Genomic DNA, 20,375 nt, shown 5'->3' on the forward strand with positions numbered 1-20,375 from the left:
GCTCTCCGGCGGGGGCAGAGATGGGTCTGGATGAGCATTGTATTCATCGAATTAATGAACTACGATATAAATTATGAGCAAGCACGTTTGTTCGGCGAGAACTTTTGTTCTCGCAAAATGCAAAGAAGCTAGGATCCAGAAGCCAGTTCAGATATCAGAGTCAAGATGTTCCGTGAAGAGGGAGCCCGTCTTATCTACGAGTATGATGCTGAGCAGCTCTATATTGAGCCCTGGGGTCCGGATGCCTTTCGGATCAGAGCCACGAAATGCGCGACCATGCCACCTGAAGACTGGGCGCTGGAGGGGCAACAGCCTCCTGTTATTCACCCCCAAATCGCCATCTCCTCAACCTCTGCCAAAATCACCAACGGCAAGATCCGGGCTGTCATTACCAAGTTCGGTAAGCTGACAATCTCAAACTCTCAAGGCCGTACTTTGCTCGAGGAGTATACACGCACCCGTCGCGATATCCTCGATCCTAAATGCAGTGCTATCGAAGTCGAGGCCCGCGAATTCAAGCCCATTCTTGGCGGTGATTATCACTTAACTGCACGATTTGAGAGTATTGACCCAGAGGAGAAGATATTCGGCATGGGTCAATATCAGATGCCCTTTCTAGATCTGAAAGGGATGGATCTTGAGCTAGCGCATCGCAACTCTCAGGCCTCTTGTCCTTTTGCTCTTTCGTCCCTCGGATACGGACTTTTATGGAATAACCCTGCGATCGGACGCGCGATCCTGGGAAGAAATACGATGAGCTTCGAGGCGTACTCAACAAAAGTAATGGACTATTGGGTCGCAGCGGGCAATTCGCCTGCGGAAATTGAGGAGCTCTATGCCAACGTCACCGGGAAAGTGCCTATGATGCCTGAATATGGCCTGGGTTTCTGGCAATGTAAACTTCGATACCAGACACAGGAAGAGCTTCTCGGCGTAGCTAGAGAGTATAAACGTCGTGGTTTACCAATTGATCTGATTGTGATTGACTTTTTTCATTGGCCCAAGCAAGGGGAGTGGAAATTTGACCCGGTCTACTGGCCCGATCCAGGTAAGTTTCTTTTTGGTGATATGCCGTGATAGAAAGCGGGCTGACCAGGAGATTTTGATAGTTGCTATGGTCCAGGAACTACGCGAGATGAATATTGAGCTAATGGTTTCTATCTGGCCTACCGTGGATAAGAAGTCAGAGAATTTCGAGGAGATGCGCGAACGTGGCCTTCTCATTCGTGTGGACCGCGGCATTCGCACTGGCCTGGATTTCGAGGGTGAGACCATCCACTTTGATGCTACAAATCCTAAAGCGAGAGAGTATATTTGGAAAAAGGCTCGGGATAATTACTATGCCAACTGCGGCATTAAAACATTTTGGCTCGACGAGGCTGAACCCGAATATACGGCATATGATTTTGACATCTATCGGTACCACCTTGGGTCAAACTTGGCCATCGGAAACATCTATCCACGGGACTATGCGCGAGCTTTCTATGAAGGAATGACTAGTGAAGGTCAAAAGAATGTAGTGAACTTGGTACGGTGTGCCTGGGCCGGTAGTCAGAAGTATGGCGCGCTCGTCTGGAGCGGTGATATCGCATCTTCGTGGAGCAGCTTCCGGAACCAGCTTGCCGCTGGTCTGAATATGGGCATTGCAGGATTTCCTTGGTGGACCACAGATATTGGGGGTTTCCATGGTGGCGATCCAAACGATCCGCAGTTTCGTGAGCTGTTTGTGCGCTGGTTCCAGTGGGCTGCTTTCTGTCCCGTCATGCGCTTACATGGCGACCGGGAGCCTCGACAGCCTCAACAAGGCACGACGGGAGGTGCGACGTGTTGTACCGGTGCAGATAACGAGGTATGGTCCTATGGACCAAGAGTGTATGACATTTGCGAGAACTACCTGCGAATCCGCGAGGAATTACGGCCATACACGAGAGAACTGATGCGAGAGGCAGCGAATAAAGGTACCCCGTTGATGCGAACGCTCTTCTATGAATTCCCCGACGACAAAGAATGTTGGAATATCAGCAATCAGTACATGTTTGGTCACCAATTCCTGTGCTGCCCGGTGCTTAGCGCCGGCATAGAGAAGATGACAGTATATCTCCCACGCTTGCCGGTGGGGAACAAGTGGAAGGCATTCCATGGAGATAATGTCTGGGGCGGAGGCCAATGGATCGAGGTTGAGTGCCATATAGATACGATGCCTGTCTTTGTGAAAGAGTAGACAGTGGAAGAAAAGGGTTAGATTTTGTCTTCGATAGATCCATTTCTTTCTCTAAAAATTGATAACTACCGTAGTCTTAGCCAGGATGTTTACTTACGTTCTCAGTAAAGTGAATGTATTTCACAGTAGTCCTCTATATGCTGAGTGAAGGTCTTTGACTACGTGAGAAAGTCCCAGTTACCAGCAGAGGCGAGCAATCAACACGGGTGGTCGTCGCACTCCAACTCTGCCTCTAAGGCTTCACGGTACCGGTAATAGCTTGTATAGGGGGTGAATACGGATGTGTTGAAATGAAAGTCGTTTGTAACCCCGACCTACCGCTTGCCGTAAGCGCTTTAGTACGGTTTCGATTCCAATACCAACGGGTGCCGAAGATCAAAGTGTTTACTCCATATTAGGTGTAAACATGCGGGGAAGCCCGAGAGCAGAACTTTACTTTTGACTCTCCTCTCGTCTGGTCAATGAACTAACCTGGCCGCCCTAGGTAGATGCTGCCTCTACGCAGTAGACTCAACCAATTGCTAATCCTTCATAGGCACCGGTACCGCTGCATGGCGTAGGCCTTAACAGGCCGACAGCATCATGAAAGACAGCGTGAGCACGGGTGGGCAGAAAGGCACCAGAGGTCTCAAACGCAGAGAAGCGCCCCTAAACTGCAACGTCTGTTGGCGGGTCTTTGTGAGAAAAGAACACCTTACCAGACATCTTCGCACCCATACAAGAGAGCGACCGTTCACATGCAATACTTGTGGAAAGGAGTTTTCTCGCCTGTATGTCTCCCTGCATCCCCCGGCCATTACCACCCAGGTAAACCACTGCTCTTCAGCGCTGACTTTCGCTTTGAATGCTACTCGCGATTAGGGACGTCATGAATCGCCACACGAGGGTTCATAGCTACCAGCAACCGGAAATTGTAACAGGTCGCACGCAGAGAAATGCCGCCTGTATGCAATGTGCGACTAGTCGGGTTCGTTGTACGAGAGGAGACCCCTGTGCTCGATGTGAATCCAAAGGGCTTCCTTGTGAACCCCGAGTCATCCCGCTTGAGAACCAAGGCACGGGCAGCGAAGAGCACGTGGTTGCAGAGGCACATACAACAGTTGATCCGCAGGGCTCGCAACCCGAAAAGTCGCCAACGACATCGCTCGAACCATCAGCGACCCTACCGGTAGACAACCAGACCTGGGCTCAGGACCCTGGGTTTTGGAGGGATTCACCCGTTTACGGTTCCCAGGGGCGTAATCTGCTCGACACGGGAATGACATTCGATCCCGGAACGTATGGGGTCTTTTCGAGCGATCAATTGGCCCCCCGGCACTCGTCTATAATTAATTGGCTCTCTCCCGACGATAACATTCTGCAGGAATGGGCCAGTCAACTTGCCGGCATCCCGGATGGTGGTATATTTCCGTTGCCCGGCCCCGTTCCAGATGACCCCAGCCTGCCCCAGCTCCTTTGCACGGAGCCTCCTTTGGGATGGGCTCCCACTAACAAGTCAACTCCCGATCAAACGCGGGTAGAGACCGCAGCCGCGATGGCGAGCTACCCAAAACCTACAGACAACGAGCCACCGGAGACACTCATGGATGGACAAACATCACACAGCTCTGAAACCACGCGTGGGAAATACTATGCAGACGGTGTCGCCTGGAGAGCTCCCTTTCAAAGCAGATTTCGCAATGGGCAAGTCACGGATTCTGTGGACAGAGCCGGTGTGACAGCGGCCGCCCCCTCCACAGAATCGGTTGGTTCTGTCGCTACCATGGATGGAACTACGTCATCGTTGAGCAAATGGATGGCCGAAGATGTCCATGCCAGAATTGTCCGGAGCGTTGAGGAAGAGACCCAGGTATCGCTAAATCTTCCATCTTTACAGGTCTTTCGACGCTGCGTGCATCTCTACTTCGAGCGCCTGCATCCAACCTTCCCTTTCCTCCGCAAAGCTACCTTCATAAACGAGAGGCCACATTGGATACTTTCGCTTGCGGTGGCCGGGGTAGGAGCTGTATATTTACGCTCGCCGGAGGGCTTACAGTGGAAAGACAGTCTGATGCAAGTACTAGACAAGGTTTCATCACGCCGCCTGCATCAACTCCAACATTCGGTAAATACAACGGTACCTGCCAACAATATCCTTGAAACAGCGAACCAAATGGAGGAGTTTTTGCCCCTGATCCAGGCCAAGGTTTTGCATTTGCTTTGTATGCTTCATAGTAGCACGACTTTCATTGCCCAACATGCCATGTTTGAGCGAGCCAACTTAGTGCAATGGTGCTCGTATCTAAGCCTAGTACCAGATTCTGCTGATGTCTTTCCCCCGGGTACCGGCAAGGACACCCAACAGTGGGTAAAGGAGCAATCCTCGCTGAGAACCGGGATGATGATATGGGTGAGTGAACTTGTTAGATTAAGAACGATAACAAAAATTTTCCGAAGAACACACCCGTCGTATTCTAACGGTGATTGTAGCTGTTAGATTCCATTGTGGCCTACGAGTTGAGTTGCAACCACCTTATGAAGCTAGGAGATATCAGGGGATGGTTGCCCTGCCCTGAAATAGCCTGGGATCATCCGTTACCTGAAAATATAGCCTTTGCTGAAAGTGTTTCCAGTAAGTACTCCATCTTGGGTTGACTCCGCGCAAGACAGAAACGAGTTACTGGGTCTGACACCTGGTGAAATATATTGACAGTCTCTCTTCTGGATGCGCTCGATCTGGTTTACATTGAAAAGCGGCTGCCTCCGCAGCTCAGCCAGTTCAGCCAGATTCTTCTTATCCATGCTATCTACCGGCGAACCACAGAGGTTGCCGATCAGAGTCGCATGCGATTGTTGTCGTGGAGTCCCACCGACAGCATACAGATATCAAGCCCGGATCTAGCTTCAAACCAAGTGACGTGGCCACCGTCAAGCAGTATCTTCATCAAGTGGCGCAACGCTGCCTGTGATGCACTGGACGTCTTACACTGTACCGCGAACAGCCGTGCTGCCGAATCATGCCGTGAAGAGCCCACCATCTTCTACCTGCATCTTGCCAGACTAATCCTCCTGGCTCCATGCATGCAATTTCAAATCCTGGCTCAAGATCCACTGCTGCGCGCTCGCAGCGGGCTCTCTGTCAGTACGTCGAACCAAGACAGGTTTGAGAATGCCCGTAGCCAGGTGTTTCAATGGGCAATTCGAGATCAATTCAAGGCCAGGCTGTCGGTCATACATGCTGGAGCTCTATTATGGCATGTTCGTCGCTTCAGCACAGATAGTTTTATCGAACCATTCGGTGTCTATATCACCACACTCCTTCTTTGGGCATATAGTCTTTCTTCACAAACTGTCAGAGCACAATCCAGTACGACTCAGCAGAACGAAAGTCATAACCATCAACCATCGCTGAATGAAAACACTAACCTTCACTCACTCACAGGTGAAGACTATGCTGGAACCGATCAATCGGATGCCGAGCCGCGTTTGATATATCTCGACCGACCTCTGGATGACGAACTTGTACAGATGTACATCCGCATGGGGAACAAGGTGTCCGCTCAACTGAAAGGGGTTGGAGATATTACCAGTGATGGTGCGCCAATAAAAATCCTCAAACAAGGATTTTACTTACTCGCAGGGGAGAAGTACTCAGGGAGAAACAGCGCAAGCAGCGCGAGCGGGAATACCAACTTCCAAACTTGGGGTATCCAGCAAACATGGGCAGCCACAATACGGTGTCTAATTGAAGCGAGTTGAATAACTAAGTCTCATGATTTTTCAAAAAACTGAGCGGCTTTATCATTCTTACAATTCCAGTTACATAATACCTTAATAACGTTCGAAGGGGTTCTTGAGACTTCCAGCTTTGTGCATCAAAGAGAGTGGTAGAATCTTCTTAAGCGGAATGCTTCTCGAGACACCTAATTTATTCCCGGTTTCGCTTCTAGCTCTCGACGATATTGTGACATATATCGCGTTCCGCTAAGAAGGGCAAGGCTTTCACAGCTTGTGTTACCCATACAATTTGGAAGGTGTAGGCAGTTTGGTAGTTCGCAAGTCAACGCAATGAAAGCATAATCAATTTAGACTACATATATAAATCATGTTATGAAGAACTCGGAGAAATGCAAGGAGATTGCAAAATTATCATATGAATTGACATTTCGTCCAGACTTTGAGACACTCATTCCACCTTGGAAAGAGCTGCGTCGCCCACGGTGTAGGCATCAACGCGATACTTGGCGAAGTTTCGAGCTGAAATCTTCCTAGCAAATAAGATATCCAATTCCTCAAATGTCTTACCTTTCGTCTCAGGTAGGCGGAAATAGGTCCAAATGAAAAACACGAATGCCCAACCAGCCCAGAAGAATCCAGTCTTGCCTTTCCAGTTTCCTGCGGTGGGGTTGAGCATGTACGGATTGACGACATTGCAGATAATCTGGGCGATGTAGTATGTAATTCGAGACAGACAAACAGACTTGCTCCGGAGGCGTGTGGAAGAGGTTTCACTGATGATTGCGTAGCAGATTGGGCCCACAGTGAGATAGTAGACGAGAAGCCAGATGAGCATCATCGTGGCTTGGGCATAGTTCCCACCCACGGAATTCCCAGCCCCAACTGACACGAAACCAACAACCATTAAGACTATAGTAAGAAGGCCGAGGCCCCATAAGTACAGAGTACGGCGACCAAAGGCGTGCAAGAGATACCAGGAGATGATTGTTCCGACAGAAGCAAGCCCGAGTCCGCCCACTGACATCTTGAATGAGATTGAAGTCGGTAAACCGGCTTGCACAAAGAAGTATGTAGGTGTTCCCCCCATAGCGGAGCCACAGAACGGCTGTGCGGCAAACACCAAACACACAATTTCGGTACGACGCAGATCAACCCCTCGGAAACAGTCCCAATAGCTTGTGCCTTCGCTGACCTGCTTCTCTAGCTCATCGGTGTGAATCATCATCGCCAGGTTTTGTTTGACCTCGCCGCTAGAGCTGGAGTAGCCAAGCCGGATCATACTCTTTTCAGCCGCGACATAATCCCCGCGTCTGACGAAGTACCAGGGCGACTCAGGAGCAAAATACAAAATTAAGAACAATGGAATTGGCCACGCCCACTGGATGGCAAAGGGCACGCGGTATCCCCATTCAGTGCTGCTTCCATTGAACGCAGATTGCACTCCGGCTGAGATAAGCTGACCAATGGCCCAGCAAAGGTTCACATATACGGTGAGGTAACCGCGTAAGGCCATGGGACAAATCTCTGAGGCATATGCTGGTGCCATCGTCGCGAAAACCCCCCATGGAATGCCGCAGAGGAATTCGCCGACCAGAAGCACGGGCAGGTTTGGTGCAAAGAAAGGAATGAAGATAAAGCCGGTTATCGCGGCCAGACTGGCCAGTAACACCTTGCGGTAGCCCAAATGATGGGTAAAATATCCATTGGCGAAGGCGCCAATGATGGTACCTACAGAGACGGCGTTGCTGAGACCATTCTGCCAGGACGCAGTGATCTGATAGCTGTCGCTGCTAGGGATGTACTGGCCATATCGTCGGGAGAAGGCTGGTTGGGCGAAAAAGGAGGACATAAGAACGATATCGTAGCCTTCCATGATGATTGAGGTGGAGAGGAGGATTGACCATATGACCGCCTTGGGATATTTGCGCAGTGCGCTCGCGAGTGTCAATTGATGTTCCTCATGAGCTGCCTCCTTCGCAAGCTCATCCGATTTAAGTGGCTCATCTGTAGGTGCGTTCTCCACGTGTGCCACAGGGCCATGGTCTTTCTCGTTTCCGGGCCTCATAGTAGATTAGGCCGGGGGAAAGTATATCGACAAGATTAGAGGGCGGCGGTTTTGACTAAGAAAGAAAAGAAGAAAGTCAGGATAGCATGGAATGCCAAGCCCGTTGTAGGGTTGTGAGAAATTAGTACTCGAGTTGAGGTCGATATCACTTGACAGTCGGTTTGTCTATGGAATATATGTATATATATAGAGGCATGTACTCGTAAAATCTCAACTCCCGGTTGGGGAAATACATTCGACCCCGTTTCACCCCGCATTCATGGGCCATTGGAGCTCGGAAAGAACCCTGGACGCTCCTAAACCACATTGTCCGGAAGATCAACTACTATGTAGAGATGGGCAAATGATCAGAAATCATCAAAATGATTGGCCGTGTCCTTCATTTAGCCTCATTTCTCCTCTTAGGTCTAGGGGCTATAAAGTCCCCCGCCGGAAAGTTTAATGGGCTTTAGTTTCTGCCTCTTCCGATGGGGTAATAATTTGCCCTCTTTAGGGTTTCGAGGAGGCTTTTCACAAATAGGCAGGTTGATTTACTTATCTTGCTTTAATGTTATTTTTTGCCTCACAATCGGTAGTAGATGATTCGAAACACCCATCATATTCCCCAATCGATACTATTCATATTGATTTCCCAGTAGGCGTAATAGAGAACTGAGTAGTTCTTAATTTCTGGTTGGTCATACTTGTGACTGGGTTTCGGCATCCTAGGATAATGAAGTCCAGGTTGGAGTCCTCACCAAAGCTACGCTATGTATTTTATAACTAAGCCAACAGACATAAGGTCGTTCAGAATCAATTAGACACCCAAAATAAATCATCTTTACTGGATAGAAACCAGAAAACCGGTGCTGGGCTTAGGGTTACAATGTCAAGTAGACTTGGGTTTCGGTAACCCAGAATGCTGAAAATAAAAAGTATGGCGAAATAACACTTCTCTTTCTGCGTGTTTCCTTTACTGGTAGATCCTTCCGCCACGCGCCCCTACTACTATTCATCCGGAACATATTGACTGTTAACAGACAGTAGGTGGTAGTAGCGATCCTGCCTTGAACTTTTCCGATCAAAATGTATCTTGTGAACAACAACATTGATGGGTATCTCGGTCTACAAAGCCAGGTTTTGGCAAAGTGTTATTATGTAACTAAATTTTGGTCTGTATTTCTGCTCACTAAGTATAATTAGCTACTGATTATTTAATTAGTATTAGTTATATGCTTATATATTTGCTGTGCAATCACTTTCCTACCTGACTTCGTTTCATAAGTCCCGATTAAGAAAGTAGTCTGTGTTGATTCTACACGGTCCCGGGGCATTTGACCGGGATTGGTGTAAGGCTAATTCAACAAGCCTACAAGGATGGACTAATCAATATGGCTAAATAGTGTGACGGCCGTACTTCTTGCGAGCCAGGCTCAGCCCTTTGTGATGCCATGACGCGACTCCTGAGCCCTAAGCCCTAAGAGCTATTTGCGACGGACCATCCCTTTGTTGTCATGCCTTCCCATTAGGCACCGCCAGGAAGGCCTACGCGGTGAGAGGGCCTTAGCGAGCTCTCGCACAGAACCTTCATTCTTCTTTTCTTTCTATATGCTTAGTTCTACGTCGATAGAGCTGCCCTAGAGTTTAGGAATGAGCAAAGTGTCACAAATAACTTCAAATTGGATACTGGTTTTAGTTCCCAAATGGGGGAAGGATGGCCATACTTACAGCCAGGTAAAGCCTCTTTCCCATGGTCGTACTGGTATACCCATCCTAACGATAGACACAATGCTTTATTACTGGAGACTAGGTGGGTAAAGATATGAAGCTAAATACAACCTCTGAATCATATATAACAAAGGGTTGTAAAATTTTTGAGGGGTATTGTAAAGCACTCAAAGCGTTGTATGTACGTATAAGAGCGTTTATATATTATGATAGTCATATCTTCTAGATTGGCCAAGCGGAGTGAGATATTGCTCACATTCCGACAGTCTGATTCTCAATAGATCCAGCCGGCTCTTTTCGCTCCAATCTTGATAGTATTCTCTATCGTTAAGACTTTGTAGGATATCCGACTAATGAATACTTGAATGCCTGCTTGCTTTAAAAATAGGTGATTTTGGAAGGACGTCTTTTGGACGAGGCTCAGGGATGAAAAGGCACCCAGTAACATGAAGAAGTCCTACGGAGCCTGGATTGTCTAAGAAATCCCTCTGGAGATAGCCGGAGGAATGGTGAACGTGTTACAATGCCAAAAGGAATCTCTAGAGTACTTAGTTGGATGTGCTTCAGGGTCTAGAAATAGCTTCACCGATCTTTGTCTGTCTGTATGGGCTACTGTCTTAGTTTTAACGTATGGATATCACTACATTGTTGAACAGAGAAATAACTTCACCAATCTTTGTCCGTCTGTATAGGCTACTGTCTTAGTTTTAACATATAGATATCACTACATTGTTGAATAGAGAAATAACTTCACTGATCTTTGTCTGTCTGTATATGCTACTGTCTTAGTTTTAATATATAGATATCACTGCATTGTTAAACAGAGAAATAACTTCACTAATCTTTGTCCGTCTGTATGGGCTACTGTCTTAGTTTTAATATATAGATATCACTATATTATTGAACAGAAAAATAACTTTACTAATCTTTGTCTGTCTGTATATACCACTGTCTTAGTTTTAATATATAGATATCACTGCATTGTTAAATAGAGAAATAATTTCACTGATCTTTGTCTGTCTATGTAAGCTACTGTCTTAGTTTTAGCATACGGATATCACTGCATTGTTGAGCATGGATTACAATGGTCTCTACATAGGCTTATATACAGCCTGCTTTTGCCTGCTACTATCTTGGGAATCAGTCGTCAAAAGGAGGCAATTTATCCATATTTATCAGCTCAGCCCCGTAGGCTTACAACTGCCTAGGTACCCTAGCACCAAACCTTGCTTCATATTCTGAGACCGAGCGATACCGACAGGTTTGTAGCCCTCATGATTGCTGTATTTGGCAAGAAACGAGCGGTGCCTAATCCGCATAAGAGCTTTTTGTTAACCATTGTCAATAGACCTCTGACCTAATTTAGGTCAACAGCCTTCGTCAATTATCTCCATCATCCTCATCCACCCAGTCACTCCAGTCAAAATGGTCTTCTACGCGTCACAATTTGAATGTAAAATATGTCACGAGGTCAATACACACCACACAAAAGACTGTCCCAGAAACCACTGTTTTCGTTGCAAGCAAATCGGACACAGAAGCTACCAATGTCCCACCGTCGAGTGTTACGTGTGCGGTGGAATGGGCCACATAGCTAGAAATTGTCAGAAGGAGTGTGAGATCTGTTTTAAGACAGGCCACAAATCTGAAAACTGTCGTCACAAGAATTCGGGTGCGACTTTCATCCAGAATCCTATGAAGAGACCCGCGAGGGCTGTGTCTCCAGGGCTGGTGATGCCTGCGAAAACTCAAGCACCACACCCAAAACAAAAGGTACAATATCAGGTCCAAGCGTATCCTCTTTTTCTTTGATGATTGTTGACCCCAAAAAGAGAAGAAAATTCTCGACAACGGTCAACCATTCGACCGAAGAGCCTTCGGAGGCAAAAATTGAGACGCCAGCAGGGACCTCAAAACCAGCTTCTGGGTCGAGTCTTCTGCATCACGACGAGCCAGAAGTTCAGCACAAGGTAGGACTTGTCACCCTTTATATCATGGAGTACATCATTCACGTTGATTGATGACAGCTTCAGACATCATTATCCTTCCAACCACAGATCATAGTACCTCGATTTCGTGAAATAATTACCACTCTTGTTGAAAAATTATCGAAAGACCATTGGAAGGACCAGCGGTTCTCTAAATACTCGCAACTCATTGCTATTCATGGCGGCATTGAAGCAGTGGTGCAATCCGCCATGGAGAGCATTGCTCCAGAGATACTGGGTCTCCAAGATCAAGAAATTTCCTTGCCAATGTACGTTCCAAAACTCGAGATTGAAACTTCCTGAGACTGTATATCTTACCATCTACTATCTTCACCAGGCTTGATGATATCAGAGAAAAGCAAGGGCCATTTGAACAGTGGCAACAACAAAGTGGGTATTGCGATTATGTCACAGACAATAACAAGCCGGGATTCTGGCGCTCATACGTCGGTCAGAGTGAAGAACCGGGCATTAGGCTCCATCAACACCTAGCGGCAGTCAGGAGGAAGAAGCAGGATACATTGCACTATTATTTCATTCTTATGGGCAATGGCTGCCGGCACTCAAACTTCATTCGTCTGTGGAGCCTGCCTCCGCAACTGCTTGCGGATCGAAACGCACGTATTGCAGTCAGCATGCTAAGTAATATCTTAGAAATGGTGATGTGCTACGCTTTCCAAACCCTGCCACAAGCTGTCATAAACACATTCTTTGACGACAATAGCACTTGCACTCTTGGGTTGAATGTCCTGCCCCCTCTCTTCCAAGATTTCTTCATAAGTGGAGAGGAACGCGGTTTATATGTCAATCATTGTTCTGCATCACAGGATCCTCATATCAATAGTTTTCCAATTGTCAGAGAACAAATGAGACAATCGAACCGGACTCGAGCTACAGAGCATCAACAAAAGCAAGAAGCAAACCTTCGGATCTGGTCAGGGGATGATCACCGCTCGGCCCTGCTCAAAGCGCTATCAACGACTGCGATGTCAACCCAGTCAGTTGACTTGGATACAAACACCGGTATTGTGACAGATGTCGATATCAAAGTTTTGCTTGATAATATCAAAGCTTCTTTGGGTTTATCAAGCGAGTGTCCTCCATTGGTCGCGCCATTTGGCGACCCGAATAAGACACGGATAGGAGTGGTATTGGACCGTTGTGTTGTCGACAAGCCCACGGATAGTGCGAACATAAATAATAACATATGTGCTGTTCCAGACACATTTATTCAATGCTATTTGACGGCTGATAAGGCATCCATTTGGACCGCCGACCTACAGCAATGTTTCTCGCCGCGATTCATCTCAACCCGTGACTCATGGCCAGACACTTATCGCATTGCGCTTGCACAATTCCATACGACCTTTATCCAAAGTTCAAATATGAGAGTGATCATGCTCTGCGGCGAGAATGCGAAAAATGTATGCTTGAATCCGGAAACCAGAGGAAACAAAATCACGATCCAGCTTCAGTACAGTGAACTTGAGGCATATGTTGAGTCTGAAGTAATCAACAACTCACTGACGGTCAAGAGGCTCTACATATGCATCGATTACATACATGACGGGTGGCGTTACGGAGATTTGAATTCGCTCAGGGAGTGGTCGGACGTTTTGGCATTCATAACGAGCATTACCAAGACGACAAATGTTCGCAACCATGCTCTCATGTGCCATCAGGTCAGCCGTCTCATTATTCTGCGTCACCACGCTGAGAGGAGCGGGACTATCGAGCCGATGACGATATCCGACCTTGATGTCAAGATAAGGACGTGGCTGGCTCTAAAAGGTCTCAAGTCAGATGACCAAATTTTGCGGTGGGAGAAGTTAGCGGGCTCATTATCGAAAGGACTATTTTTGCTCCTTTGCACACTTCCAAGAAAGCCAACCGAGAAGATCAGGACGGCAAGGCCTAAGCTTGTAGGCGGACCCGACAATTATGCGCCTCTTTTCTCGAAGGACATCATTACTGAAAGCAAAAGACTGTACACACTTATCACTGGAATTAAGTATACCAGTCGTACTCCGAAAGATTCAGCACAGGATACTCTTGACACAAGGCGACTCTCCCAAGATAGCATTCGGAAAAATTATCCAACGTCCACTCAGACTTCAATTCCTAGCGAAGTGGATATATTCGGTGATTCAAACAATAGACAAGACAGTACCGCTGCTCCCAAGCGAACCAAGAACTCAGGACGGCAGGCTTCGGTGGCAGGTGATACATTTGAGGAGGCCTTAGCCTCAAATAAATACCCCCCAGGAACAGTTGTTGATGATCCACTAGTCTTCGAGGAATTCGAGAGCTTAATTGGTGGTGATGACGAGACCGAGGATCTGACAGTTGAAGAGCTATCTGAGGTACTGAAATGCACTGAAGTGCAGCAGCACCTTTTTGACAAGAACAGAGAGCCTCTTCTGGCCGAAGTTATACCGATCACGAAACAGGAAACCGAAAGAGTCACTAAGCAATCCTACAATAACCGGAAAAGTACCAAGCTCATCCGCAAAGAACTACTTGGAGATGGCCACTGGTACGCTGGTTATGAAAAGCGGAAAAATCTTTATCGCATTGACCACTGGACGTGCCTTGTATTGTCCTTCGAACAGCAGGATGTGAACCAAACCGAAGGCTTCGTTGTCCAAGCGGAATTCAGTCCACCAGGAATTCGACACCCGAAGATTTTTGCTAAGACAGCTCGAGATTCTGATCCGGCTTCACGTTTAGCAATAAAGGTCACGGGAAAGCTGAACAGTGGTCAAAGCTTCGAGAGGTATCTGGTACAAGGACCAAAGTATTGGAAAGCACCATACGTCTGCAATACGTTTTGTGATTGGTTGTGGGGAATGTCTTTGGAGCAGATCATAACAGCTAATGAGCCTCGGCGGTTTGTGTTTACTTATAGCAAGGATCCAGTGTTGAAAAGGTTCCGTTCGCCAGGAGACTTTACAGATAACAGTCTCACGGAGAGAGAACGACTCAAGTGGGCCAAGAACAGTCAGGCAGAGGGTGATGAATAGAGTTGTCAAATTGCTTCGCACATCGTCTAGAGAACTGAGATAGAGAAATGAGAATGCAGGCAGTACATCAATCACAGATATCTTGTGTCAAGAAATTAGCAAAAAAAAAAAAAAGGAAATTTTTGACAAGAGTGGGATTCGAACCCACTGAAGATTAATCAGTATGTTGTTCAACTTCAACGTGTACGAGAGGTTTACTAACCGCCCTTTCGGACTAGTGAATTGTTCACACAGGTGTGAGAACCTAAAACTAGCCTAAGTGATTGTTAATAACAATCATAATTATGATAATGCTATCAAAGGGTTACATACGCCTTAGACCGCTCGGCCATCTTGCCGTATAATCCACAATAAATTGAAGGCAATATCAACACCAGCTAGGCTATGTTCTAGTTCAAGAAGGTTCCCTCCGGAAACCCTAATACATTGTGAGGGACATCCTTAATTCTTGCGCTTAGATTCTCAATTGCCAGGACGTGTCTCTGCTGGGCACGTATTAGGCGTGGTTTAGAAATGTACTCCCAATTATACCTGGTCATCGACCCACGGAGGAAAAGGATTTTACACATTACAACGATGACCCTCACGGCCCTTGCCCTCCCAGAAGTAACTGTTCCATACGTCTAGATGTGCAGCGATACAAGTTTATAGCTATGCTGGAATACACACGCGTGACAGACTCAGCGCAGAGCACGTTGAAGGCTCTATGTGTATATTTGCAGGTATTTTTTGAGGTGGGAGAACATTTTGGAGGCCAGGATACATGTCAATCATGCAGAGCTATCCATAGAAATACAAGGGAGAAACTGCTCAGTACCGCGAGTGAACTGGGTGTTGTCTTGCCGGGGACGTTGGTTAGCACTGGAGATGCGTGTTCCATATTACAGGGAGTGGCCTCTAGCAAGAAAAAGACACTCTTAACAAAATGCTGGAGAGAGCGGTGAATGTGGGCTAATCGGTCACAGAGTGAGGGATCTGTTCAGCGGCCCCCTGAGACAGGAAATGGGTATAGAAGAGATACAAGGGTATCTAAAGAGCAAGTTGGAGTTATAGGAGGAGCGTATCAGGGAAGCTGAGAATGCACGAAGCACATGATATAACATGATGAATTGATTCACCAAATCATCTGGGATTTATCGATTATCAAGCCTGCAACACCATTCATTTCACAGCCTTACAGCCTGCCTCTATAAACAAGCCCAGAAACTCTACCAAACCATGAAATAATTTCGTACGGAAGAATCTTCCTTAAATAGTTATGACTCTCATTCATTCCTATCTTAGAGATATCTGATTGTTTGAGTTATGAGAGGCTATGTTAACTTTCTCTTGATAGTATAATCTTGAGACATCGTCCTCCTCCTTGGCTCTACACAATATGTGATCCTCGTTGCTAGCTATATCTTACCATACTAGATTATCTAGTATGCGCGTTTATTTTTGATCTAGTTGATTGATCCAACGTAATATTCTCAACAATCAACTCCCCTGCGTCCAGAAGATCAAACGAATGATGGCTATCTCTTAGAGACACTGAGCGTAATAAGGGTTAGCGGTTGTGCAAGCGTATGGTGCAACACAGCTCGTTGGACCGGAGTATCCGCTACCTCCACATTGGCCCCAGTGTGTTTGACCGGCTCCAGATACTGGGGTGGTAGTAGTGGTGATAAGGGTGGTGGAAGTTGTTGTGTGGCTACCAGGGGATGTGGAATAACCAGCGGCAACGATATTGGCTTGAACGGAATTCTCAGTTGAATCAGAAGGGTAGCCAGAAGTCATCACGCCCTCGTAAAAAGTGCCTTGAGCACCGTTACTGTTGTCACCACCCGTGCCGAGGATAATGGCGCCTTCTTTGTGCATTGGATTGTAGCCTGATGGGCGTATGCCACTGTAGTATGTCGAGAGAGAACCAGATTGGGCATTGCCACCACGGATTGCCCAATTGTTTGGCTCACCCTTCACAACTGCAGTGACAAATCGCCAAGTGATGGATGCATCATTGGTATTTTGCTTGGCGTTATAACCGGAGAAGAGACCATTCTCCAAATCAGCCATAATCCATGGACCTGATCCAGAACCAGTACCCCAGACATTACAGTCACCAAAGTAGATAGCCTCCATATGACCAGCGCCTGTATCAGTACCACTGGTTTCAGCATTACCGTAGTCGAAGCAACAACCACCGTTGTAGTGTGTTCCGTCAAAGATGGCGTACATTCCTTCAGCTGCATCGCCAGTAGCTATGCCAGAGGTTTTATCGTTACGGTAGCCGTCACCAGGTGCAATAAACACACCGTACGCCTTTTGTCCGTTCAGGTAGATTGGAGCGCTGGTCGCGGTGGATAAGTTGTCTGAACCATTTGGTCCAGGTCCACTCCAACCGCCTTTCGGAGCTTGAGTGAGATGATTGCCCTTTCCAGATTGGTCGTAGATGATAGATATGAGGCAAGTTGTTCCTGAACAGAAGGAGTCTTGCGCGGCAGAATTTGCAACGCCGCCGGCGGCCAATGGGGAGATATCAGTCTTGCTGCTATCAGAATTTCGTATCACTTGGTACAGCGGGCCACTATAAGCATCGTAGAGTGCACGAGTAGTACTGTGAGCGGCAACACAGGGTGTGCCACCTGAAGAGTAGATGTCACAAGGGCCGGCGGCAACAAAAGAGCTTGTAGCAACAAGGCCCAACGCAAGTATGCCGGCTCGTTCGAAACTATGTTTGGACGTCATATTGAATCTTTTTCTGAGACTATACAAGTATCCCTTGCGTTTTGAAGAAACGATGTTTGAGTTGGTGTCGATTCAACTGCTAGCCACTGAAGCAGGCTTTATACTGTTTCGGAAGCACACTATGAAGGAGCGATATCTTCACTCAAATTCGGGTAATTCAATCTCACATCTTTTTAACCGATCATTTGACTATCGTTTAAAATAACTGTGATGTAACCTATATGCCGTCATATTATCTCAGGATCAAAGAGGGGTATGGTGCTTGATCGGCGGTAAGATAAAAATGTTCGGAGGCTTCACCATGCAGTAGACTGCTCGAAAATACGAGTTAAGTCATTAGGAATTTGGCCGTATATCTGTTGACGATACTGGGGCGTTGATCACCGAAATCCAGAGCGATAATCCGCACTTGTCTCAGTTTATGCCATAAACATCCTTTATATGAAGCCCGTGGCGGTCGAACGAATTCGGGAAAACACATTGAACTGATTTTCAAACAGACTCTAATTTACCGACGGTAATGCTCTTGAGCTCAATATTTGGATGGAGTCCATTGCGTTTGACACATGACGACTCGGTAAATTTGTCGATCAGAATGCCGATATATTTGTTCAGAACTCCATCGCATGAAACGACGGGGACGAAGATGGTCTCCTCGTTGCGGGGGTTTGAGTGCAGCGGGTCAATGATGTGGATATTCCTCCCTCATATTCACTGCTTTGTCACTGGCAACGTTGCAAGGTCTTATTCGATACGGTGTTGATTTCTTATGTTGTGAGTATAAAGTCGAAATTGTGGGGTCAATATCTATTAATGCGGGGATATAATGGACCTAAGTATGATAATCGAGCTGAGCCGCATATATATGCTTGGCCTTGATCAGCTGATTGAGTATCTTACTATACTACTGGAAGACGGACATGAATCAGCTTCTCATCGCAATGTGTTAACGAGTTCACTGTTATTAAAGTAGGGACTGGCGAAGGGGGCAGACTATTCGATAGTGACTAGCTAAGTAATTGGCTGTTGTTTAATCACTGTACCTTGGTAAATATTACCTACAAAGTATGGGCTTGTTTTTTTTTTCGAGTTGTATCACTTTATGATCTACCAGGCTGAATATGATCCTAAGCAGGAACTGATTGAAATCCCTTGAAGGCCAATATGAAGCCCTACCTGGTTCGAGGTGGCATAGCATATTAGGGTTGGGCTCAGTCCTAGACCAACCTGAACTCAACCTGACCTTTGTTTCAGGTTGGCTCCAATTATCAAGCCAAACCTAGTCTCAGAAATCTAACGCTGATCTTACCCAGTCTTGCTAACCTGGGTTAAAACAACTTGACCTTGCGCCAGCTCTATGTTTGGTAATTCGAGGACCGCACGGTATATTTTCTTTTCATTCCAGGCAAAGGCTTTGACTTTGACTCCCAAGTAACATAAAGGGTTTACTATGTACTTCTGCACGGTTCCATAACCGCCGCTGACCAAGACTATTGCTATCAATCATTTATCATTCCTTGAACCATGAGATACTGAAGTTCTGAGCAGCAGGCACAAGTCGTACAATTTGATGGACAACCAGTTCAATTGGCTTTGTGCAGTGGCAATGTGAGATATCCCAGGACTTGGAGTCATTACTATAGATTGACGGTTTTATTTTATAATAGCATCTTTAGAACTATTTGGGAACGAAGATTATTCAAATAGGAAGGTCCGCCGCGTTCATGGACACCACAATACTCTACCGATAAATGCTTCTAAATGAACATGTTATCTAGCTCTATCAATAAATTTCTCTTGTCCCAGATTAAGGTGCCTGCCTTTACTACTCGAATCAAATGTTCACAGAAGATTATTGACTCTCGATGATTTGGGGGGCCAGATACAAGATATATATAGGACACTGAGGGTGTGGCGTAAATTGACTCAAGACAAACAGTACAGCGCTAATTATGAAAAGTCTGTTGATGAAGAGTTGCTCTACCTAGCAAGACTGACTGTTGACTCATATATGCCAGTGTTGGGCTTTATGATCTTCACTATCTCTAGCTTGCGTCTGAACCGGACGTATTAACAGAGACACTACATAGTTTGATCGAGTTGCCAAGTCGGGAGATTTTACCTAAAGGTCTAAGGAATGATGTTTAATCGTTTTAGAAGGTCAGTATACTTCTATACTGACTATAGCAATTTCCCACCGGATATATTCGTTGCACGATAATACCGTCTATGGGGTGTGCCTTGGTTTTACAAATGTTCCAACTTAGGTTTTTCAGACATGACTAGTGCTGATTGATTATTTTCTCCAGAGGAGTGAACCATACCTTATTTCTTTTCTCTGGGAAGGTATCTGGATTATGTTTTTTTTTTTTCAGAAGTCGTCTCGCTCTGCCAATGTGAAGGTCTGCCTCGAGACACGAGACAAGGCAAATGGGACCATCCTTGCAGCCATTTGCATCTGACTTGCATCTGCCTCAAATCCTTAGTTGGAGTCACTTGTGTTTATATGGGGAAATGGATCGAGGTCAAAGTTGGGTGTGTCTTTATTGAAAATTGAATTGAAATCAAAGTCGGGATCATGTGGATCAATTAAGAAATGACTCAAAGTCAGATTTCTCTAGAACTAGAACTTCGAAATTTTCAAGTCTGGAGAAATCCAAATTTCCTGATATGAGAATATGCTGGTTGGTATATCCTATCTTATTCCTTCTACATGGTAGAACCAGGATCAACCCATCAGCGTCAAATCTAGACTTCACATTATCCATAGACTGAACCCTACGAATCTGTTTTCTGCCTCTGTGGGAATATGGCACCCGGATTTACAGCTTTTCCAAGCCCGTGGTAAAATAAAAAAAGGATATTAATAACTAGGAAATATATAAGTTACGTATTTTAAATCAGCTAGCTATGAAATTGACTCGGCA

At 46.3% G+C, this 20,375-nt stretch overlaps 5 protein-coding genes across 5 annotated transcripts; 3 read left to right on the forward strand and 2 right to left on the reverse strand.

Moving 5' to 3' along the window:
• Window positions 1-165: 165 nt before the first annotated feature.
• BHQ10_000169 (uncharacterized protein) lies at window positions 166-2,221 on the forward strand (the record flags this gene model as incomplete). Its single annotated transcript, XM_040873753.1, has 2 exons — window positions 166-1,048; window positions 1,110-2,221. 2 exons carry the CDS (start codon window positions 166-168, stop codon window positions 2,219-2,221), a joined length of 1,995 nt encoding a protein of 664 aa, XP_040728674.1.
• A 772-nt stretch (window positions 2,222-2,993) lies between these two features.
• BHQ10_000170 (uncharacterized protein) lies at window positions 2,994-5,959 on the forward strand (the record flags this gene model as incomplete). The annotated part of the gene is made up of 6 exons (XM_040873765.1): window positions 2,994-3,028; window positions 3,083-3,165; window positions 3,235-4,610; window positions 4,691-4,832; window positions 4,914-5,342; window positions 5,643-5,959. The coding sequence occupies 6 exons, from the start codon at window positions 2,994-2,996 to the stop codon at window positions 5,957-5,959; spliced, it is 2,382 nt and encodes a 793-aa protein (XP_040728675.1).
• Window positions 5,960-6,386: 427 nt separating this feature from the next.
• On the reverse strand, window positions 6,387-8,003 carry BHQ10_000171 (uncharacterized protein; the record flags this gene model as incomplete). Its single annotated transcript, XM_040873776.1, has 1 exon — window positions 6,387-8,003. One exon carries the CDS (start codon window positions 8,001-8,003, stop codon window positions 6,387-6,389), a length of 1,617 nt encoding a protein of 538 aa, XP_040728676.1.
• A 3,518-nt stretch (window positions 8,004-11,521) lies between these two features.
• On the forward strand, window positions 11,522-14,721 carry BHQ10_000172 (uncharacterized protein; the record flags this gene model as incomplete). The annotated part of the gene is made up of 3 exons (XM_040873787.1): window positions 11,522-11,680; window positions 11,744-11,967; window positions 12,036-14,721. The coding sequence occupies 3 exons, from the start codon at window positions 11,522-11,524 to the stop codon at window positions 14,719-14,721; spliced, it is 3,069 nt and encodes a 1,022-aa protein (XP_040728677.1).
• Window positions 14,722-16,245: 1,524 nt separating this feature from the next.
• On the reverse strand, window positions 16,246-17,448 carry BHQ10_000173 (uncharacterized protein; the record flags this gene model as incomplete). Its single annotated transcript, XM_040873798.1, has 1 exon — window positions 16,246-17,448. One exon carries the CDS (start codon window positions 17,446-17,448, stop codon window positions 16,246-16,248), a length of 1,203 nt encoding a protein of 400 aa, XP_040728678.1.
• Between the last annotated feature and the right edge of the window lie 2,927 nt (window positions 17,449-20,375).

Source organism: Talaromyces amestolkiae (assembly GCF_001896365.1).
Source record: "Talaromyces amestolkiae strain CIB chromosome Unknown scaffold1.1, whole genome shotgun sequence".
Lineage (NCBI taxonomy): Eukaryota > Fungi > Ascomycota > Eurotiomycetes > Eurotiales > Trichocomaceae > Talaromyces > Talaromyces amestolkiae.